Source organism: Carex rostrata, chromosome 1 (genome assembly GCF_964058835.1).
Source record: "Carex rostrata chromosome 1, lpCarRost1.2, whole genome shotgun sequence".
Lineage (NCBI taxonomy): Eukaryota > Viridiplantae > Streptophyta > Magnoliopsida > Poales > Cyperaceae > Carex > Carex rostrata.
The window spans coordinates 19,724,099-19,749,052 of NC_135918.1; the positions used below are offsets into that span (position 1 = coordinate 19,724,099).

Consider the following 24,954-nt stretch of genomic DNA (forward strand, 5'->3'; position numbering starts at 1 on the left):
ACATAACAGTGTCTCAGACTCATACCAAAAATCCAAATGCCTCTTCCAATAAACTCTCCATTTTATCAGGCTGCATTAATTTAATTATAGACAAACATTAATTTATAGACTCTCCATTTTATCAACTCCTTTTTATATAAACTTCTTTTATGAAAACGAACTGAAAAACAGGCGTGGAGCTAATTTTTTTTTTTTTTTTATTTCAAGAAATTCGGGGGCAAACTCCACTCTCTCTATCTCCTTTTCCTATGAAAAGTTATTTAATATAACAAAATAAATTTTAAGGAAGATAGCTCGATAAAATAAATTTAAAACAAAATTCTTTTTTGAAATATTAAACACGAATACAATGATAAATAATATGATTAATTGTGCCATAATTGTACAGGTTTTATTTTGTTTTTCTCTGTTCCCTTTTAGGCCAATTCTGATTTCTGAACCTGGACCGATCTCGACCCTTCATTTCTATCTTAATCAATTCCCACCGTTGATTCACCTTATCCTCTCTCTCTCTCTCTCTCTCCACCCGGCCCCACTTAGAGTATTTCTTTTTCATCTTGTTCCATTGCAGAGTCATTGATTGATTGATTGTATGTATGGCCGAGAACATGGCTTTACTCGATGATCTCTTTGATAATTTCGAGCCGCTGCAAAACAAAGGTACTGTCTTTCCATTCTATCTGTATCACTGACAATTGTATACTATTCAGTATTCACATCATGCTCTGCCTTTTTATTTTTTTCGTACTGACAGAGTAAGAAGCGGTTAAGTTTAAACCAAACAATGTGAAGAACCTGCTGAAACCTTCTCTTCGTCAGTCTCGGGTGGGTCCCACTTCTCTCTTTTTTTTTCCTTTCAATTTGACCGCTACCAGTAGCACTATGATGAATAGTAACAATTATCATGCGATTTAGGGAAATGGTTTATCATATGGTTGTTTAACTGTAATAACTCTGTAATAACTTTTTTTACTTGAACAATTTGCAGCATGCAGATCCCCCTTTAGGTGCCCACATAGACAACTCTTCTTTTCCCAACTCGGCAACTGGTACACACATGATTTTTCTATCCTAACAAATGTATCATTTGCTATAGATTTAGGACTTTTCGGGAATATATACAACTGTAGGGTGTGATTTGCAAAAAAACATTGAAGTCCCAAAACTGGTCATTTCTTTGTTATACCAAGATCACCGGTGCACCATGTGTATTTTTTTATCATTTCTCTATTTATTTCCTTTTTCATTGGAAATGTAATTGTACAAGCAGATAAGTTTGAAGGTGCTTCTAATCCAAAAACTAAGTTGCAACCACAAAGGAGGAAACAACCAGCTGCACCTGGTTCTGATGGACCCTCTGATATCAATAGAACTGAAATGCCAGATCATGAAACTGAGGGGAATTTCAGTTCTGGGGTTGATCTCAGTAAGTCGGATTTTGAGGTAATTTCTAATTCTATTTTTTTTTTTTTTTGAACTTTTTTTTTCTTGAATAAATTTCCTTTTTCACGACTGATTGTTATCTATTTCAGGTACCGACCTCATTTCCAGAGATTGATTTTCTTGATAATGTTTCTCTGGACCCACTTTTTTCCAGTGGTATTCCTTTTACAATTTCTTTAGATACTTATTATTACAGTCGTAACTAGTTTGCTGGTACCAAATATGACGGATTTTGCACATTATGAAATCATATTGCTCAGTTCAATATTCCAAATAAGCACTCTTGATCTCTGTCATTTATCAAGGCGACTAATGAACTATTTTTCCTTTTACAGCTGAGGCGACCATTAATTTGCAACCTAAAGAAAATGAAAAGAAGGGCAAGGGAAAAAAGGTCAGTTTCTCTGTTCCCGAGGAATATAGTGCTGAGTCACCAGACGGACTGATTAATCAAGGTTCTGTTACTTCTGAGGAGGTGAGTTCAATTCATTTTTTCTTAGGTTGGCTGTGTAATTTACAATTTAACCCTACTTCTGATCTATGTTAGGGGTTGGTAGTGCCCCTGAATTGAATTTATTATTAGGAAATGCATTCCAGTGTTTTTGTATTTAGTTTGTGGTGGTGTTTATGAAAGGGAAATTGTATGTTGCTCTACATTATTAATAGTCTTTACTCCATTTATTGATTGTGCATATATTGCTGCTTTCTCATTTCATTTGCCCTTTCTTTAATTAGATTCAAGCAAATGATGCATCAGAATTCGATTTTGAAGAGCATACACAAAATGATGAACAAGGCACAAATTACGAAAGCACGGGAAATGAGGAAAACGAAGATGCACCAAACCTTGATGACATTTTCAATTTTTCGGATGACAACGATCCAATAATTGAAACAGATGAAGCTAATGAAAACCCCATTAATGGAGGTTATACTGGAGAGAAAAAGGATACGGGTAGGCCAGAGAAGGAAACGCCGATTGATGTTGAAAAGCGTTCGAAAAGGAAAACCAGAGGCAGCACGGTTGCCGATGCAAATGTTGAAGAAGAGGGGTCACCTAAGAAAAAGGGGAAGCTATCTCATCAAATCCGGCGTAAGAGAAGGACAGGTATACATTCATTATATATGAACTGGTACCACTAGCATGTCAGTTCAGATGCCCTGATACAGTAGTGAAATATAATCCCAAAAGTTGCCAAGTTAAATTGTTTCTTGCATGCTTACCTATAGTTGGTATATATCTTGAAATAAACACTAGTTTTTAGCTGCTTTAATATCCTATGCATGCGTACCAAGAATTGGTATTTATCTTTATTTATTTTGTTGGAACAGTGGATCCTGTTTTACTACAGATGCCAGAGAATGAAATAAACCCAAAACAAATCAGAATAAGGAACCTCATTCTCTTGGCCGAGGCTAAGGAGAAGAAATGGGTATGGTTTTCTTCTCTATCTCGTTTGATTTTACTTGATTTGTATTGGCCTTTGAGAAATCTGTGTGGGCCCTTGGTAATATATTCTTTTTCTTGCATTTTTACTTACGCAGAACAAAGAGGCAGCCTCAGGGAATGGTGATGCAAGGTATTTGTAATCGATTTTTCATTTTGCTTTTTAATCTAATTAATTTTTTGCATTGTATTTTCATGAGTGTCTAACAAAATTGGCATATCAATTTCAATTATTTCATGTGAAACAGTTCGATGCCCAGAAGGAGACAGCAGGACGAATTCGAGTTTTTTGATTTTGAAGGGGATGAAGAAGAACACAACCGGCAAGACTCGGCCCCACAGGAGACATTTCAAGCAACCGTTAAAAAGTTGAACTATCACACCTATATGAACAGAGCCTCCTCCAGTCGGTGGACCCAATCTGAAACCGAGTTGTTCTACAAGGTTACTTTTTTTTTTTTCTTATTGATATCAATAAAGTTTACTACATTACATATAGAGTTTACAATATGCATTTATACAAAAGATTGTGCATATAGAGATTACAGTACAAATTTATACATCAGAGCACAATCTGAATAAACTGTAAAACTGAAAACAGTTTACCAGAAAGTATGAAACTGAAAAACTGAGACCAGTTTACCAAAAATCACAATCTGAAAAACTGAAAACAGCTTACCAGAAACCCTAAAAACAGAAAACAGTATACCAGAAAATCAGAAAAAGAAATGAAACAGTATACCAGAAAACATTACACACCTCTAAAGAGTGGGAAATTATATCGAAAATTCTACAAGGTTACTTGCTAAAATATATCTATGGAGTATTATAAAATAAAATAAAAAAATAACCACCTGAAGCATCTCAGAGGATCCAGCCCCTCCCCCTTTTTGATTGCCATTTCTTTTATCTAAATCTATTGTTTCGATTTATTTGGTTGTTTATGTTATAGGGGATACGTCAGTTTGGTACGGATTTTGCAATGATACAACAGCTATTCCCAAACCGAACAAGACACCAAATAAAATTAAAATTCAAGAGTGAAGATAAGAAGCATCCGACACGTGTACGTGATGCCATCACACATAGACTCACTGGTTAGCTCTTCTTCTTTTCATTTTTAATTTGTTTATTAAGTTTTTACCGTATTTTATTTCTCAAATTTCTTTTGGGTGCAGATAATTCACAATTTGAGAAGGTTATAGAGATTTTAGAGATCCAAGCAGATAAAGTTGCACCGGAAGAATCAGAACCGTCATATCAGGTTCCTCTCTAACTCTATAATACCTGCTTTTCAATAATATAATATTGATTTCTGATCAGTGTGCATTGTTTCTTATTAAAATAAGGCTGATCAATGGAAGAATGAAGAAGAAATAGAGGAAAATTTCGAAGCTTCCCCTAATGATTTGGATAATTCTGGCAAACATGACTCTGTGCCAAATGATGATGATTTGGATGCAGTTTTTAATTGGGACAACGAAGAATTGGGGCAAGAAGATTTTGTGTTTTAAAACTCATTTGTGAATCATCAAACCACAATTTGGGTTGCTTCAAGTTTTTCCATTTGCACCTAAATGAGGTTCTATTTGCAAATGCATCCTTCTGTTCATAAGGTGCAGTGCGCTCTCTCTCTCTCTACCACATTTTCTCAACCCCCTCTCTTTTAACTTATTGGAATTGTGTATCTGATTTATCAGTGCCATTTTACAGTGAGTTCTTGAAGGGTGCAACTGCAAAAAAAATACGGAGGCGTATGATAGCTATCTATAGAGGCTGATAAGCAACTTCATAACTTATCTATGTTTTTAATCTTATGTACCAATTTTTTATCCATTAATATATTTTTTTGTTTTTGTTTTACTCAATGTTGAGTGTATTAAATTTAAAATCCTTGTATTGGCTTAGCAACAATTCATTTTTACCCTTTTTTTTTATCATTGTTCTCTATAGTTTAAAAGAATTGTATTCATTAATCTACGTTGCTCTTAAACAATTATTATCAAATCTCATTCTTTCGATCCAAATAAATGATCCAAATCTTTGTGCGTATATCATTTGAATTCGTATAATTTTAGAACTGCATTAACTTCAAATTTAAAATAGAAATGTCAAAATGAGACTGTTAGATATGATCTATATCAAATTATTAATTTTTTCTATGCACATATAAAAGCTCATGAAATTTCAATTTTATTCTGATTTGTATCAATAGTTATCAACATTGATGTGGATAAATTATATATGTTGATTTTTTAACTTATTAATTCATATAAATAAATTAAAGAGTGATAATTTTTTATGCAAATGTAGAGAAACTAATATAGATGGATTATGACAGTTTTATTTTGACATATAATTTTTAAAAAAAATGTTATTTAATAATTAAGAAATAGAAATATGTTAGAGGCAAAATAAAATAGAGCATTTGAACCATCCTCCAAAAGAGTTACCACAATGTTTGAATAAATCAAGAGTGATCATTTGAAGTCGTGTATCAATCATTCAAGTTACTCGTCACCTAGAAACTTATATATAAAAAAGGAATAAAACTAGTGTGTTCCTAAGTTCATCAAGTCTCTTTGTAAACTTAATTTTAAAATTTATCAGATTGACTTCAAACAATGTCCAAATTGTTGAAATTATTCTATCTTACGAGTGATGTGTGTATATGCAAAAAATATTTTCAATTTAAATTAATTTTACATAGAGTCAAGTGGTCAAAAGACTTCCAATAAATAAATGTAATAAAATTAATTTATAGACCTTGTAATTTTGACCACTTGACTTTATACTAAATTAATTTGACACTTTAAAATTTTCACATGTAGATGCGCGCATCACTCGTAAAATAGAAGGATTTTAATAGTTTGAATTCGTTGTTTGAAGCCAATTTGATAGATTTTAAAATTGAGTTCAGATAGATACATGATGAACTTAGGAATACCCTACCCTAGTTCTACTGTTAAAAAAAAAAAAGGCCCTTATGCACCATGGTTTCGATTTTTGTGTGGTAATTAAAAATGAAATTGTATATTGGGATCTCAGTGGATTTCAAACGTAAAGCATGAAGACAAGCAACTCGAATAGCATATGATTGTAGGTTTTCAACGTGATATTAAATTAAGGAGATATCTAAATATTATTTTCTTTCTGTCATTTGCATAATGTATTTGCTCAGATCTAAATGGAGAGATTTTGCGAAAAAAAAAAAAAAAAACGAATGGAGATAATTCTTGCACTTAACTTGCGACTGAAAATATCAATTTTCCAAATACACAGCTATGAGCAAATGGAATTAGCATTAATTTGTTATTACTATATCTCTCTCCAGCTTTAATTGGGACATAAAGAGATTAATTTTCACATCTCATTTCGGAATGCCCTTCCTCTTATTTATTTTTGGAAGAGAACAAAAAAATGCATATTATTAATTTGAATTGATTTGAATGCAAAAATTGAAGAGGGCATATTAAATTATTAGATAATGTGATTAAATAAGACGCTTTTTACAAACGTCTTAATTCATTTTTTGGTTGCAATATCTTACTAATATGTGGTGATCTTGGATCCAAATTATAGTTTCAATAAACAAACAAAATTGCAACCAAAAATTGGTTAACAAATTATCCGTTATGTTAACAAAAAATATTTATCCTTATCCGTACCCCATAAGCTAACAAAAAAGAACTCTACTCATACCCGTTTTGTCTAATATGATATGGATCGGGTAAACGGATAAAAGAGTGTCATTGACACCCCTATGAAAATCATTAGCTCATGACCGTTCTATAATCACAACACAATATGCTTAATAAAAAATAAAATAAAAAAGAATAAAAATACCATTTCATTTAATGGAAACAACAAATCCATTAAAAACATGAAATTTACTCAATGTAATCCCAAACATACAGTATTATTAACATAATGATACCGAGTGCACACAACATACATTAAAACTGAAACATAACAAACAAGGACACACATGCAGAAAGAAAAAAAATTAAAAGGAATTGAATAAAAGCAAGAGCCAGAAAGAAGCATTTTAATCTTCTATTACCTTATAATCAGTAACATGCTCTAGATTAGGAGGGTTCTTCAGTTTCTGACATTGAACAACACGCAGTGTGGTAAGTTGTGACATAGCCATCGGTTTCACCTCCCAAATCTCCAAGTTCTCCAATTTGAGAAGTTCTAAGAACCGCAACTGTGGAAACCCATTTGCGGAACAAATCATTTTCATCCCTGTGTATGCCCCACCTTGTAAACTCAGATATTTCAGTGCTTGTAGTCTTTCTAGCGCGGACATAGGGTCTTCCTTCAAACCAGACTTGGTTAAGGTGAGCTTCACAAGATTTGGTGGAAATTTAACATGATCTATGAATAGTTTCCGGCAAATCCATTCTCCCTCAAATTTAATTGACTTTACCGTCTTAAGCTTCGGGAAGGCCCTAATATCTACAAACTCTGACGGTACAATGTCGCCTATAATTGTCATTGAGAGGAGATTATCCATGTGACTCAACAGGTTAGAAATGGATTTCCAGTATGGATTTGATTTGGGGTTTGGATTGTCCCTATTTGACCTATTTGAAAGTGCTAACTTTCTCAGGTTGCTCAGAAACTGCGGAAAGTTTTTTAGCCATGACTCGTGAACCGTAACTGTTTTCAGGATTTGCATGTCATCTATATTTGCTGTCGAGGGTGGGCCTTTAATTTGGAGACTGGGGTTGACATATACATGACGAAGTGTTTTGATGTTCCATAGAGATTCAGGTAGAGTTTTTATGTTTGTATCTCTAACATCTAAGGTTTTGAGATTGTTCCCAATATTTTTAGGAAGCTCATATATATTACTACCCCTCAATCCCAGATATTTTAGATCACGGAAAGAAATGCCAGGTGGAAATGTGTGTGGCATTGCGCATTTCCTCAATTCCAACACGTCCAGATCCGGATAGTTGATTTGTCCCAAAATGTTTTTTCCGGAAACATTCATATCAAAATCAAAACAGAGTACAGAATAGGCACGATGCCAGATATCATTAAATTCCCCCTGCGTGTGTTGTTTCTTGTCATCATTATTAAATGCTACACGGTGCACTGAACCCATTTCTTGCTCGTTTGGATTAACAACCAAAAACTTATCCTTGCGGGATTTTTTGATGCAAAATTTATGAATAGATTGTCCACTTACTCGGCAATATTTGATTGCGCCTGAGTTTGATCTCTTTGAAACCGAAACTAACGACCTGCAAGCAACAAGGAAAATAAATAAAAAACAAGTACATATATGTAAAAAGAACAAAATTTCAAGATGGACATGATCTTTTTACCGAATTTTTTATAAATATCCAAAGAAATAATTAAATTTTAAAAACTAACTAAAGTTGTGCAGAATTTCGAAATCTACTCAAACCGCAAATTTTTTTTTGCGGTAATTCAGTCTAAAACCGCAAAAAAAAAATTATGGTTTTACAATTCCAAAACCATGGTTTTAAAAAAAATGCAATCTTTTTTTGCGGTTTTAGAATTCCAAAACCACGGTTTAAAAAAAAACAGCAAAATTTTTTGCAGTTTTACAATTCCAAAATCACGGTTTAAAAAAACCGCAAAAAAATTTTGTAGTTTCAATTTATTTTTCATTTTTAAGATTTTTTAATTTAAATAGAAATATTTATAATTTATTTATTTTTTGCATTGAAATATTAGAAATATTTAATATATTTCTTTGAAAATAGCTGAAGAAAAATTAGCCCATATCAACATTTTTTATGCCTTATTTTTTGCGGCTGTAAGAAAAATTAATATATTTGGTTATGAGTTATTGGAAAAAAATAAAAAATGCTTGGATTCTAAGTTATTGATCCCGGTTTAAAAATCACTTCTAGGTAATACAAAAAATATTGTGATCTTTCTAGTACATAAATTTATAAAAAATTGTATCTATTTTGAGAATTCTTTTTAATAACAATCATTAAATAACTTAAATTTTTATTTTTTTTCAAAAATAGAAACAACTTTTTAGAAATTAAATGCACTAAAAGGATGACAATATTTTTTGTATTTACTTAGAAGTGACTTTTGAACTAGGATCAGTAACTGACAATCCAAGCATTTTTATTTTTTTTTTCCAATAACACAAACAAATATATTAATTTTTCTTACAGCTGCAAATATTCGGCGTGAAAAATGTTGATCTAAGTTATTTGTAGCAATCTTTCTAATAAATCAAGTTATATTGTATTCTATCTATTTTCAAAGAAATATATTAAATATTTCTAATATTTCAATACAAAAATAAATAAATTATAAATTGAAACCGCTGGTTTTGGAATTCCAAAACCGCAATTTTTTTTTGTGGTTTTAGACTGAATTAGCGCAAACAAATTTTGCGGTTTGAGTAGATTTTGAAATCCGGTACAACTTTGGTTAGTTTTTTAAATTTAATTAATTTTTTGGATATTTATAAAAAATTCGGATCTTTTTATCTATAATAAAATAAAGAGTCAATTTGGATAAATGAATACAAAATTTCTTTGTTGTTCTTGGGGAGTGCTGTATATTTTTAGATTGTATATTTCTAGTTGGTATTGTGCTAAAAAAGTAAAAAAATTAAAGAAAAGAAAAAAGAAAAGAAAAAGATGGTAGTAGAGTGACCATTATTAGAATTGAAAATCAGCAGTGCAGCATTTTTTGTCTCTCTTGAAAGTAGTAAAGTGACCGTTTACTTAAGAAGTACAAAAAATGGTGCTTTTATTGATCATCTAGTATACCAGAAAAAAATCAGTTTAATTGTTGAAATTCAGTTTACAAAGGAATCATCCAATTATTAATGGGATGTTTTTTAAGCCAGAAATGGATAAACCATCCTCAGTTTAAGTAGTAGAGTGACCTAACAATAAATCACCTATAAATTATAAGATCAAATGTCAATTTTTGAAAATATTGAGAATACCTTTGAACAAGTTGCTCTAGATACTTGTTTGCAGTCTCTTCTATAGTCTCTCTTTTCTGTTCTTCAACAAATTCATCAGCAATCCATATCTCTATTAGAGACCTTGCAGGAATCTCATAATTCACTGGGTAACATGCTAAATAAAGAAAGCATGCTTTGAGAAAGTAAGACAAATCATCATAGCAGTAGGTATAAATGTTCCACATATGATTATCGGAAGCACCATTGTTGGACTCTTTGATCTTGACCAGATCATCTTTCACCCTTTTCCATGTGTCGTAGGCCCTTGGTTTGACCGAAAGGAGACTCCCTATAAGGAGAAGAGCCTCAGGCTGTCCTTCACATGCCTGGGAAATCTGTTCAGGGAGATCGTCCAGTTCTGTGGTTAACTCTAATAAGAACCGGACCATTTCATAAGGGTCTTTGAGCTCACGAAGAGCTGGAATTGCTGTTATGAGAAGGATTGCTACGCTCTTCTCATCATTTGTAAGGCAGTTTGAACTATTTGCGTTGGGAAGAAGCAAGTCTTTCATGCTTTTTATGTCGTGAAGAGAGTTTTTAACTGCATCTATGTCGACTTTGTGCTCTAACTCACCTGCTACTTCGGTGTGCTCCAAATAATTTTCGGAAACCAACTCATCAACCCAATCATCTAGTTTACTCTTCGTACCTCTCATTCTACGATAACTCCACCATTCTGTGCACTTGCTGGAAGGGTCAAAAATCTCCCTCCTTTGACTTCCTAATTCTCTGAAACGCCCTTTCAGAAACTGAATATATCTCAGCTTGCTTAAACTGGAAGGGTCATTGCTCACTATGTTTTGGTAATGTGTGTCTGATAAAAAGACTCTGAGGAAGGGTTTGGATAGAATTTGTTTTATGAAAGGTATAGCATCCATCTTTGTTTCAACTTTCTTAAAATAATTAACACCCTCCTTAATTCCCTCTCTCCCTCTCTCCCTCCCTCACAACCAATTCAACTGCAAGCTCCACGCCTCCACCAAGCAACTGCAATGCAAAAGAAACATTTTAAAAGTACAATTAATGATGCATGACAGAAATCTGACATTATCAAGTTGCTAAAATTTATCAATGGGTCGCGGGAGAGGAAGTGTCGGAGGGGGACAGAGAGGGATATTTAATATATATATATAATGTATTTATGATACATGTAAAAGCTGGAAAATATTGTTTTTCAAGTAAAATGCAGTCCTTGTTTAGACCTTTTGTTTACTAAGTTGAATCCTAACAGATGCAAACACACATGCATGGGATTTTTGTGAAACAAGGCCCACTTTATTAGTTTTATAATTTTTGTTAGACAAACACCTTTTCTTATTTTTTAAAAAATGTGATGATTTAATTTGTTGACTAATTGTCTCGATTCCCACCCCATCATACTCTCTTACAAACCGGAAAATAGATAACCGTGCATTAATTGTGCTGTTATTTAAAAATTAAATTTATTTTTATATGCAATCTATCTAAATTATGAAAAACATTTTATTTTAACAATCATGGAATTGGTTGCCACTATTATCAAACTAATTTAATTAGATATCAATATGACTTACTTTTTTGTTAACATTTAATTGTTATATTTTGTTGAATAATTGGAGTCTAGAACTTATAAAATAGTAGTAAAAAATTAAGTGTGACGCTATATTCATGGCACAAATTACAATTTTGAGTGCACGGACATTTTTTTTTTAATTTATACCGAATTTGCCTTTCATTTAAAATTTCCATCTAAACATGACAATACACCTTTTAAAGAAGGTATTCAATACACATCTAATTATGTGTATCTTTATGGTAAGTACTATCAAGTAAAGTATTTTTTATGGCTTTTCGTATTTTTAGCATTTGATAAGATTATTTTTTTTGTGAAATTTTCAAACTTAATTTAATTTCTAAAATGATTATTTTCATTCAAAATATGCAGAATGGTATTGTAAAAAAATAATCTTTTTGAAATAAAATTGGGTGATTAAACAAGTTGTCAAAAAAAAATATTAGACTCCAAACTTAACTAATTTATCAATTATCAAGTTTTCTACTTTTAAATTTCACGAGAAATGATTGGCTCATTAAAATCATCTTACGAGTATAAAAAAAATATATATATTGAGACTGTAAAAAAATTGAATTGATAGTTCATATATCTTATAATTTCTAGTAAAACTCATATGATATGATAAATCAACAAATGTTTTGATTACAAAACCCTTTAAATTTAACAAATAAATATGAGAAAAAATAGCAATAAAAATCTCATTGAAATCTATAGGCAAACACAAAAGCGATCACATTTTTTTTTTAAAATGATCACATAATATAACCCGCAAATATTTTTTCTATTTAACAAGTTTTGTTGTTCAAAAATAAAATGGTGGAGCAAATAGAAGTAGTCAATTTTTTTTTATAAAATATAGAATTATGAAAAAAGGAAAACTATTAGCTGAGTAAAATAAGACACAACCATGGACATTTAATAATTTTTTATGTAATTTGCACTTATTGTTAGCTCAAATTATATTAGAACATATCAGGAAAAAATATATCATTTTTTTTCACACTATCTCAATAATTTAATTTATGTTCTAAAATATATCATTTTTTTTTTGCAATACCATATATTTTGAACGAAACAATCATCCCAGAAATTAAATTAAGTTTGATAATTTCACGAAAAAGAAAAAAAATTAAAACTAATCTTACCAAATACTAAAGGGTAATTATAATATCCCCCGTCCTCCCATCCCCCGTTTATCCCCCGTCTTATCCAATTTTCATTTATCTAACTAACTAAGGTGGTCCCTACTAACTCCCAAATCCCTCTTCTGATTTATTTCTCCTATTGACCTAAAACGAGAGAGAAAAGAGAAAGTCAGTCTCTCAATTTTAACTCTGATGAGAACCCTAGAGTGGCGATCTCAGACATGGCGTCTTGCTCCTCCTTTGTTAGATCTCAGGCATGACCTCGCGACATGGATCTCCGGCAACTCGCTCTTTCTTTCGCTGGATCTCAAGCATGGTGTCGCGACATGGATCTCCGGCGACTCGCTCCTCCTTTCACATCATCACCTCCGATCTCATAAACTTATTCTTCATCACCTTCTTTTTCGAGGCAGGGTCCGACCTCTGTCAAATCGCCGTGTCAGAAGTCAGAAGACCTAACTGCGACGCTGACAATTACATTCAACTTCACGAGAAGCACTATGGAAAGCGCCTCGACCATGAGGAGCACCAATGCAAGAAGAAGTCTCGTGAGGTCAAAAGGCAAAGCCGCACTGCACAGTAGGTTACCATTTTTTTGTGTTTTACAAGTTAAATTTCACTTACTATTTTGTTATGGTAAAAGGTGAGACAGGAGTTCCAATACAGTTGTCTAGAACAATTAGTTCACTTTTTGAGAAAAAGAGTAGGCTTATATTGAATTGCTAATATATGTTTGAGCTTGTTGGAGGCTTGAAGCAATGTTTATGTAAGTTTTTAATTTACGAGAAATATTGCTGCTGATCAAATAAATCGAACTAGAAAATAATAAAATAGAATAATTTTAGCTTTTAAGATGTAATTTTTTCTCAAGGCACTTAATAAACCAGTCTAATTGTAGCATTTTTTTTCATGCCAATTATGAAATTGGTAGGAATCAGAAAGGAGTAGGTCTAATTCCTACATCAATGTTGCTTACAAAATAGTTGTAAAGTGTTAATCCAATTTTGACTTATTGTTTGGTAAAAAAAAATGTTCTTTTTTTTTAAATTATTTGGAATGATTCTAATTCTCGACTTGATCTTTTTTTTTTCTGAACTTTCTTTTTCTTGACAGATTCGCGTTGGGGTCAAGTGGGAAGTGAGGGTGGAGCAAGCAGAGGTAATACGACGGTTCTCTCATTGTCAATGTCATCGAAGGAAGCGTCGAGGCGACAGACGGTGTTGGCGATCTGGCCGAGCCTGGATGCTGTCGAGATGCGCCTTCGGCAAGAAGTTGCCACCTTGAAAAAGGTCAGCGTGGTCGATTCGATCGGCATGGACCTCGTCCCTGGAAGGAGCGCATGACAGAGGCGCTGGAATTGTGGCAGAGTTCAAGGTGAATGCGGAGCATGGGCTGGTGGTATTGGACGGACCCACCTGGTTAATAAATTAGGGTTTAGGCTTGTTTTATTTTTCTCCAAGCACGCATTTAATCGAAGGTTGTACTACTCGTCTAGTAAAGACTAAAGCTTCAAGTAGCGAGTTATTTGAGAAGAACAAAGTTTTATTATTGATGAATTAGGCCAGTACGTACCAAGTATTAAAAAAATGACAGAAAAATAAATTTTGAAAAAAATAGAGGTATATGAATGAATACTTGATGTCTTAGGTATGAATATTTCAACGTGTATGAATGAATACTTAATATCTTAAGTATGAATATTTTAATGTATATGTATGAATACTTGATATCTTATGTACTAATACTTCAACGTATATGTATGAATACTTCAATGAAGCATGTTTTATTTCTTTTAAATATTATTTTTTATTTTTTTTGTTTATAATATTTCATTTACATGATCTATAAAATTTGATATATTATTTTTGTTTCAACAGCGAAACATGTGACAACTATTTTTTATTTCCAAAAAATAAAATTGAACTAGAAAGCAATAAAGCAATGTTCAATACTATTCGGCTGCTCTTGTAAAATTAATCGAGGTATGCACATATGCATGTAATACTTCTGATACATAAACTATTTACACGTGCATGGCGATAATCAATACTTTCTCGATGAGTGATGAATACTTGCGTGACGAGATATGAATACTTGTGCAATGGACAACTCGAAAGTATGTCATCATGGAATGACATAAAAACAAATTTTGAAAAAAAATAGAAGTATACAAATGAATACTTGATGTCTTAAATATGAATACTTCAACGTGTATGAATTAATACTTGATATCTTAGGTATGAATATTTGTGCAACAGACAACTCAAAAGTATGTCATCATGGATCTCATTTGAAAGATAAAATTGTGTAGAAAATTTATGATTCTAGATTTGCAAAATCCTCACAGATCATTAGAAATATTAGTTAGATTGAACAGAGAAAAAAAATCACCTCTAAAAACGTGTAAAAGATGGATACGTGATGTGTCCAGCTTTTTTATTTACACTTGGATGATGATGATGAATACTTTCTCGTTGAGGAATGAATACTTGTGTTACGAGATATGAATACTTGTGCAACAGATAACTCGAAAGTATGTCATCATGGATCTCATTTGAAATACAAAATTGTGTAGAAGACGTTCGTGGTTTTAGATTTGCAAAATTCCTTACAGATTATCAGAAATATAAGTTAGATTGAACGGAGAAAAAAAAATTCATCTCTAAAAATGTTTAAAACATGGATGAGTGATATGTCCCACTTTTTTATTTACACTTACATGACGATGATGAATACTTTCTCGATGAGTTATGAATACTTGCGTGACAAGAGATGAATACTTGTGTAACGGACAACTCGAAAGTATGTCATCATGGATCTCATTTGAAAGATAAAATTGGGTAGAAAATATTTGTGGTTTTAGATTTACAAAATTTCTCACAGATCGTCAGAAATATTGGTTAGATTGAACGGAGAAAAAAAAATTCACCTCTAAAAACGTGTAAAAAATGGATGAGTGATGTGTCCATTTTTTATATTTACACTTACACGACGAGAATTAATACTTTCTCGATAAGAGATGAATACTTGTGCAACGGACAACTCGAAAGTATGTCATCATGGATCTCATTTGAAAGATAAAATTGTGTAGAAAACGTTCGTGATTTTAAATTTGCAAAATTCCTCATAGATTGTCAGAAATATTAGTTAGATTGAATGGAGAAAAAAAAACCACCTCTAAAAACGTGTAAAAGATGGATGAGTGATGTGTCTAGTTTTTATATTTGCACTTGCACGACAAGGATGAATATTTTCTCAATAATGATGAATACTTGTACAACGGACAACTCGAAAGTATATCATCATGGATCTCATTTTAAAGATAAAATTATGTCAAAAACATTTGTGGTTTTAGATTTGCAAAATTCCTCACCGATCGTCAGAAATATTGATTAGATTGAACGAAGAAAAAAAATCCCACCTCTAAAAACGTGTCCAGTTTTTTTTTTAAATACTTGATATATTAGATATGAATACTTGATGTGTTATAGATGAATACTTGATACATTATAGATGAATACTTGCGCGCGCCAGTTTTAAAATCTTTCAAATACTAGATGGTCCCCAAATAGTAAGTGGTCCCCCTAGGTAGTTAGTAGTTATCCAGGTAGTTAATGACTGGGGGGATAAATGGGGGATTGTTACGAGGGGATAGCTAGGTTCTCCCAATACTAAAATGTGAAGAGCTATAAAAACTTACATGACTTGATAGCACTTACCATAAAGATACACAAATTAAATGTGTATTAAATACCTTCTTTAAAAGCTGTATTGTCTTATTTAAATGGAAAATTTAAATGAAGGACAAATTCGGTATAAATTAAAAAGATTTGCCTGTGCACTCAAAATTGTAACTTCTGCCCTGAGTATAGCGTCACCCAAAAATTAATCACATATATATGGTATGAACAAATAATGTCTCCATAGTGTAATTTAAATTCGCTGATATTTTATAATAGATTAAAACATACTACCGAATTCACTTTCATGGGAAACAATTTTGTGTCACAAATGCAAAACAATATAAAAATGTAATATCTTAATCGATTTCATATCATGACATAAAACTAGAAGATTAGATAATATAAAATGCATTTTGTGCTCCCTAATTAATTATGTGTTTCAATTTTAAATAATTTAATTGATAATCTTATTAAGTACGTATGTATCAAGCATAAAATGAAAAAGATTATAAAAGAGAATGATACGGAAAGAATATCTCGCTAATCAATTGATTTTTTAAATCTCCAAAGTAGATAAAATATAAACGTAATTTCACTTTTGTTATTCTACACTACACTGTAACAACAACAAAAATAAGTGCAAATGCTTGAAATATATTTTTATTGAATAGAAGTTTTAGAAAACCGTGTAGATAATAATAATTTTAGTTTTTATAATTATATATCTTATAGGATAACGGGTAGAAAGTAGTGTTTACTAGTATCCTTATACATTAAGCTAACATAAAAAAAACTTTATTAATGCCCATACCAAATAAGCTAATTGAAACAAGTCTTACCCATACCCGTCTTATTGAATATGATACAAGTCAAATGAACAAATAAAAGGCCGTAGAAATGAATTGAAAAATTGATTTATTTCTTAGAACTACAATCTTAGTGTAGTAGCATGAGTTCTCGTCTCTCTTCGGTTACACATATATGTTCAATTCTCGATAATAACATCTAAAAGATGCTGGAGTGTACACGGGGTCTTTTAATTCATAGTTTACTTACAAATAAAAAACAATTGTGCTTTTATCGATGGTGAAGTAGGCCAGATAAAATTATCTATTCCTTTGTAACAAATGAAAAAAAATTCAGTTTTATTGATGACCTCTTCTTACAAAAATATGACTTAATTTTTGAAACAGAGATCATACTATTACTATTGGGATGTCATTTATACCACAAAGAAAAATACTATACACCAAACAGTAAATAATAAATTATAAGATTGAATGTCAATTTCAAGAAATATTAAGAATACCTTTCACCAAGTTGCTCCAGATACTTAGTCGCAGTCTCCTCTGTAGTATCTCCTTTCTCTAATGTAACAAAATCTCAAATCCAATTCGATTGAGAGTTCCACCAAGTAACTGCAATACAAAATAAATATCTAGAAAAAGTACAATAAAAAAAGTGCAACACACACACACATATTTATACATAGGTCGATTAATTGAAATATTGAGCAATATAAATGAAATAGACATATATATTAGTTTCACAGGCTCACTTTTAGTTGTGGCAACGCATCAAACTCTATATATATTGTGGAGTGCAACAAGAAAGCAACTTATAATGCATTCACATGGAAATCAACTATATTAGCATCCGGAAGCTACCTAAAGAGTTAAATAAAGGTTCCTAAAGAGTCAACTTTATTATTTTTAACTTAGAGTCAACTTTATTATTTTTAACTAATGTGGAAACAAAATTAATTAAATTCATTAAAGGTTTCTAAAACCATTAAATGTTATGAATGATGTGAATACGATGTTATGAATTTTATAGAGAATGTACGAAACAAAGAGTTTAAAAAATAAATAGAAAATACTAATTAAGAATTATTTGTCAATCTTTTTATAATCTTAAAAGTATTTTATAATTAAGTTAAATTATATTTATAATTAAAAACTATATTATAAGTTGTTTCAGATGTACATAAATTGCTAATTAAATTCTCAAATAACTCAACACTGCAATTAGAGTTTGTAAACCAACAACAATAATAATTTTTAGGTTTCAAAAAATATATTTAAATAACTTTAGTGAACAGCAAAATATGAACCAATCTTGTAATTTTTATAGATACTCATAGCGCGAGCCAATATGGGTAATGCATTGTATACCATGCATGGCCTCACTCTAATATAATTATTATATAAATTATACTTCTGATGTTAAGTTTTAAGCATAAACTAATGTTCATAAGAAAATTACAAAAGACAATGATATGGAAGATTAGCTTGGTAATTAATCTATACGGTGCTTTTACTTAATTAGTTTGATTTATTATCCATAGAATAAAAAGTATCGGATAGCAACAGCCAAATATTTTTTGTTCTTTCAAGTTTGGTATGGTAAGATAAGTTTTAGACTGGACAAATAATAGTGTTGATGCGTGAGCTTATTGCAGTGATAGTGACTTAAATGTTTGAAACATAAATCATACTATTAATATTGAAATGTCATTTATGCTACAAAGGAAAAACTATACACCAAACAGTCACCTATAAATTATAAGATCGAATGTCAATTTTAATAAATATTAAGAATACCTTTGATCAAGCTGCTCCAAGTACTTATTTGCAGTCTCTTTCTTTCTCTGTTGTAACAAAAGCTAACACCCAATTCGACTGGAAGCTCCACCAAGTAACTGCAATACAAAAGAAATATTTAAAAAAGTAATATAAATAATGGTGCACAACTGAAATCTGACTTTAATTACCGAGTAGCAAAATATTTATCAAATGCTACCAACAGATCAGGCCCCACCATCAGTTAGGGTGCTCGACATTTTTGTGTGACTTTATTAACATTAATAATATATCCAAGTTTTCAATTTTCATAAATTTATACAAAGGAAGTAATATGTCTACCACTGGCTCACTTTTAGTTTTGGCAATGCATTCACATGGAAATTAACTTTTGACCAGATACAACTTGGGAGCTCAACTCAAGCATTATATTCCAAGGAGTTAGACATATAAGCTCAACTCAACTTGGCAATGCATTCACATGAAATATTGACAATGTAAATGAAGTAGACATATATGTAAGTTCCGCAGGCTCACTTTCAGTTATGGCAACAAAAGAGTAACTTATAATAATGATTACCATGCATTCACATGGAAACCAACTTTTGACCAGATCTAAATTGCAATAATGTAACCTAAAGAGTATAGAGGAAGCTCAACTCAAGCATTCCTATCATACGCAAAATGAACCTTAATATATTCTTATAGAGTTACTATAGTATTAGGCGCAAACTAAAATTAAAGAGTATTTTTTTTCATAAATAATTCAACATTTATTTGTTACTACAGTTACAGGGACTTAATTTTTGAAACATAAATCATACTATTAATATTGGAATGTCATTTATGCCACAAAGGAAAAAAGTATACAAACAACAAAAACCTATAAATTATAAGATGCATGGAATGTCAATTTCAAGAAATATTAAAATACCTTTGACCAAGTTGCTCCAGGTACTAATTTGCAGTCTCCTCTGTAGTCTCTCCTTTCTTTGTGGTAACAAAATAATACCCAATTCGACTGGAAGCTCCACCAAATAACTGCAATACAAAAGAAATATTTAAAAAAGTACTATAAATGGTAAACAATTGGAATATGACTTTAATTATGGAGTAGGAAAAATTTGTCAAATGCTAACAACTTGAAGGCTGTTGAAGTATGAAACTCTAGACCTTAGAGCCCCAGCCAACAGATCGATCAGGTGCCACCAACAGATCAAGCCGGAACAAGACAAAATGGGAAGGAAATCAGTAACGGAGATAGAAGTGAATCCTAGTTAGAGAGAAGAGAGGAGACACTCACCAAGTACCGTTGCAGTTTCAGGTTCACGATAGGAGAAATGACCCGGTGGACTCGGCAAGAGAAGAGAGAAGAAGGAGAGCGTAAGTGAGGGAAAGGGGAGAATGTAGGGGTTGATTGATCAGGTGATGTGCTAGAGAGGAACTTATGGTTAATATGTAATGATGAATTTATGATACATCTAAAAGCTGAGCTTTATTCCTATCTTCCAATTTGAATCCTAATAGATCGATACCAAATATTATCTTTCAAGTAAATTGTAGTCTACGTTTAGACCTTTATTCCTATCCTCCAATTTGAATCCTAGCATATGCCACCACACATGGGAACTTTTTTAACAAAAATTTTAATTTTATTTTATAATTTTATTATTTGTTCATATGCAATATACACCATTTATACATAATTTAATTCAAAGAGAGGAATTAATTTGAAAGTTGTCTGACATACATTATATATGTATGTCGAGGGAGTAATTGATATATTGAATAATTAATTAAAAACTAAACACGCTACCTCTCCATTTTGTCTATGACATTTGTATTTTAACATTTTTGTCAACGTACCGCTGGCTCACTTTTAGTTGTAGTAACGGATCAAATTATATATTGTGGAATGCAACAAAAGAGCAACTTATAATAATGATAATTATACCTTCCTTTTATTTAAATAAGACTAAGATGGGTTCATGCATTCAAATGGAAATCAATTTTTGACCAGATCTAACTTGGAATAAATTAACATATTCCTCAACTTTTTTAGCTACCTAAAGAGTCAAGAGCAAGCTCAACTAAAGCATTCCAAGGAGTTAGAATAGTAAAATACACAAGATGAATCCTATCTTTTTACTATACACATACAAAGTGAACCTTAATATATAAGCTCCAACCAGTTGGATATAAATATGCAAAATTATGTCAACCTTGCGCCTTACGCCTTGTTATATATGTATTTTAATGTCTAATTAATATTTTTGTATGTATATATATGTATATATGTGTGTGTGTGTGTATATAGAGAGAGAAGGAGAGAGTTACTGTTGTATTAGGTACAAAATAAAAAGTATATCACAATCTAATTAATCAAATAAACAAAATGTTCCGATGGTTAATTAACTGGGCTGCTTTGTAATTTAGACACACTACAACTTTTAATTAAAAACTACCACCCTTTACCATGCCAGTCAGCTTAATTAATTACAGGTGATTTATTATTAAATGACTAACTTGATGAAAATGAAAAAAAAAAAATCATTCTATTACTATTTCATATTTCAAATGTAACACCACACTTCTAGAATATTGTAACTTGCTAACAGAAGTATAGAATGATATTTATATTTCTTGTCCTAGATGTTTTTAGGTGACCTAGGGAACAAGAAAGTAATATACTTCTTGTCCTGATGGCTTGTATATACATTATTTTACTTAATTTCAAACGAATTCTTTTGCTTTTTGTGTGGGCCAAGAAAGTAATACAAATTCTTCTTGGACAAAGAGGATAAGAGATATGCATTTGTACAAAGAGCAATATTCGAAACCTATTTCAGAGGCTATGGCTCCACAAGTTTCCTTCAAAGAGAGAGAGAGAGGAAAGGGAACGATACATAGCGATCAAAAGGGAATATGAGTTAGGGAAGCTGAGTTAGAAGATTAGCATTTAATCATTTTAAAATAGATAATACATCCTCAAATAAAATAGCGCTAAAAAATCAACATCAATACAATGATATAATTTTACATATCGAGGCTTAAATCCAAGTAAAAGTTATATGAATTTGTATCCAATGCAGCATATCATTCTTCAATATCATATTAGTATATTTGTAAAAGGACAACAAACTCATTTTTAGAGATTAACTCATCAATCAGATGAATTAGTTCATCATTTAATAAATTCCATAAACTCATTTAAATAATTCATTAATTAATCAGATTAATAACTTAATACTTTGGACTTTTATAACAGTCTTTTTATGAAAAATAATCTTCAACTATCTATGGCCGATTTCTCCAGATATGTATAAGATTTCTTCCTTGAAATTCTTCTTTCCTTCTTCGAGTAGATACAGATCGTCCTTGAATATATCCGAGTGTAATCTTAACAAGCTCTCATTATGTATTAGGTATTCTCCCAAAATCAAGCAAACTATACAAGCAGTGAACAGTTAAAATACTATTTGAAGACCAAATCCAAACTAATTGATCCTGCTTTCACAAATCTACAGTAAAATTAGAAATTGAGCCTGCAATTCCGTTTACATAAATAAATACCTAGCTACTAATTGCCTATTAAAGTCTAAAATGAGTTTCCCTTTAGAAAATAACTTGAGATACTGTAATTTTTGGGTGTGAGGCAATAAGAAATAAATGTGAAATGTTCTATATAAATAACACACATCAACCCATCTGTCAAGCCAAAAAGTGTATTAGAACCATTGCCAACAACTTTGCTAATACCCAAATTAGTGATGGCTTGTTCTTTTATAATTTCTTTCAAAAAAGGGGAATAAATACAATGCACTTCCATCTTCCATGAACACAAGGGTTTTGAAATCTTATCAGTCATTCAGCAAATAATTAATGTTGAGTTCATATTTTCAAGATTAACAACACCTAATATTAAACCACCTAATTGTTATTTCCTTCTACATGCAGTGGACCAAGCCAATAAAGAAAACATTCTCCGTACAGTAACCCCCATACCATATAAAAGTTTCCTATTCTTATTTATCATTTGTCTTACCTTTGAAGGCATTCTATACAATAGAGTTGAGGAGGGTAACCCTTCCACCAAGAGATAGGAGTTTTTTTTTTTTTTCCAACCTTGCAATCTCTTTACAATTTTGTCTAATAAAATGCTCCAATCATCTACACTAACTTATTTCCAATTAAGAGCATTTCCAAATAAGTAATAGGTAAGATAGTAATTTTGCATCCTAATTTATTAGCGAAGTGAAGCCCTTCTTCTTCTTCAGTGAGATTTAAGGGAATGACCTCACTTTTTGAAAAATTAATTTTAGACCAGAAAGGTTTTCATCAAATCCTATTAATTAATTAATAACCATTTCAAGGCATCTACATTTATCAATAACAATGTCATCAGCAAAGTATATATAAGTTTAAAATGTTACTTTACGTGAAAAAAAATATTTATTTTAACATGATACCTCTCCATGTTGTCTATTGACATTTTTATTTTAACATTTTTGTGTCACTTTATTAACATTAATAATATCTCCAATTTTACACTTTTCACATATTTATATAAATTGAGCCAAGTTGTATGTTTGAAACAGCATAAAACTAAATATGCCACCTAGGCATATTCCGTGGCAACGCATCAATTAAAGTATAATGATTACCATCCTTTTAGTAATTAGTTACGACAGGTATCATGCATTCACGTGAAAATCAACTTTTGACCAGATCTAAGTTACACTAAAGACATATTTTGACCAGATCTAAGTAACTTTTTAGTATTAGGCACGTACAAACTAAAAAAAATATTTTGACTAATACATATTTACAAGTTCCAAATGTGGTACCGCACTTGAAATAATATGTTGTAAGTTCTGCACCGCACTTGTAATAATATGTTGTAACTTGCTAACTATCACGATTCCATTACCGGACCGGGGCTCGCGACAAGAGAAACACCCTTGCATTCATCAATCGTTCTGTTAATCTACGTTGTAACAAAAATAACAAAAAGAAAAAATACAGCTACAAAACTCAGTAACCGGTTATTTAACAATGCGCTTCTCTATAATTTGCTTAATTAAATAAGCATTCAAACATACTGAATTAATCCACACAAATTCAAATCAAATTATGCCTACATATGTAACCAGCGACAACATCTCAGTCTAGATTATCAGTAAAAATGAGTCACACAATATACATATTATTTCATTTCACACATTCTCAAAATACACAATCATACCATTTCACAAATTAAATTCGAACCATCCACTATCCCGTTAAATAAGCATAATCCAATATTCAATTCAATAATCCAATTCAACCACACAAACCGAAAACACAAATTATAGAGAAGTCCGATTACCTGATAACAATTATTCTAGAATTCAATTCGAGTTGCAACAACTATTTAGAACTAAAACGATGTAGTCGGAATTCCAATCGAATAATCAGAAAATTTATCAAAATATCTCTTTTTTTTATTCAATTATCTTTTGATTTATGTTAACAATAGGAGAGATTAAATCAATATAAGTAACTTGAGGTTACAAGTGGGAGTTATTCATGCATGGGGCCACATGGTAAAAAAAAATGCCACGTTAGTTATCTATTTTTTTTAAGTTTTGTATTTTACATTTTACTCCTTTAAAGTTCCAATATTATAAATAAGTACAAAAATAAGTTTATAAGAATTTATAAAAATTATGGGATGTTACAAATTCTTTCCCTTCAAAAAAATTTTGTCCCCAAAATTCAAACGGATGATATTTGTACTGAAAGAAACATAATAAACAATGATTGTTCTCTATAGTTTAAAGGAATTGTAAAATTATGGGATGTTACAAATTCTTTCCCTTTTTGTATTTTTTTAATCATTGTTCTCTATAGTTTAAAGGAATTGTATTAATATTCATCTACGTTGCTCTTAAAAAAATATTATCAAATCTCATTCTTTTGATCCGAATAAATGATCCAAATCTTTGTGCCTATATCATTTGAGTTTGTATAATTTTAGAACTGCATTAACTTAAAATTTAAAATAGAAATGTCAAAATAAGACCGATAGATATGATCTATATTTTTTCTATGCACATGTAAAAGTTCATGAAATTT

General features: G+C 31.1%; 2 protein-coding genes and 1 long non-coding RNA gene across 10 annotated transcripts in view; 1 reads left to right on the forward strand and 2 right to left on the reverse strand.

The window, feature by feature from the left end:
- The first annotated feature begins 454 nt into the window (after window positions 1-454).
- The window catches only part of LOC144563063 (uncharacterized), a 76,201-nt gene continuing 51,701 nt past the window's right edge, over window positions 455-24,954 (forward strand). Inside the window, exons 1-14 of one of the 8 annotated variants that reach the window (XR_013514258.1) lie at window positions 455-660; window positions 755-825; window positions 989-1,049; window positions 1,271-1,443; window positions 1,533-1,599; window positions 1,779-1,918; window positions 2,179-2,551; window positions 2,776-2,876; window positions 2,989-3,023; window positions 3,139-3,334; window positions 3,843-3,987; window positions 4,069-4,154; window positions 4,240-4,506; window positions 4,591-4,930. Coding sequence is in view for 4 of the 8 variants with exons in the window: in XM_078312442.1 (XP_078168568.1) it covers window positions 1,349-1,426; window positions 1,533-1,599; window positions 1,779-1,918; window positions 2,179-2,551; window positions 2,776-2,876; window positions 2,989-3,023; window positions 3,139-3,334; window positions 3,843-3,987; window positions 4,069-4,154; window positions 4,240-4,404 (1,386 nt within the window). In the remaining 4 variants the exon portion in view is untranslated. Of the gene's footprint in view, window positions 661-754; window positions 826-988; window positions 1,050-1,267; window positions 1,444-1,532; window positions 1,600-1,778; window positions 1,919-2,178; window positions 2,552-2,775; window positions 2,877-2,988; window positions 3,024-3,138; window positions 3,335-3,842; window positions 3,988-4,068; window positions 4,155-4,239; window positions 4,931-24,954 lie in introns of those variants that run through there. The other 7 variants (XR_013514255.1, XR_013514257.1, XR_013514256.1 and 4 more) reach the window with 7 other exon arrangements.
- Window positions 6,939-10,750, reverse strand: LOC144573728 (disease resistance protein RPH8A-like). Its single transcript, XM_078323501.1, has 2 exons — window positions 9,852-10,750; window positions 6,939-8,145 (listed from the first exon to the last, which is right to left on the reverse strand). Exons 1-2 carry the CDS (start codon window positions 10,748-10,750, stop codon window positions 6,939-6,941), a joined length of 2,106 nt encoding a protein of 701 aa, XP_078179627.1.
- Window positions 18,900-24,954, reverse strand: part of LOC144563102 (uncharacterized) — a 70,562-nt gene continuing 64,507 nt past the window's right edge. Inside the window, exon 3 of the long non-coding RNA XR_013514264.1 lies at window positions 18,900-18,956. This is a non-coding gene — a long non-coding RNA (uncharacterized LOC144563102). The remainder of the gene's footprint in view (window positions 18,957-24,954) is intronic.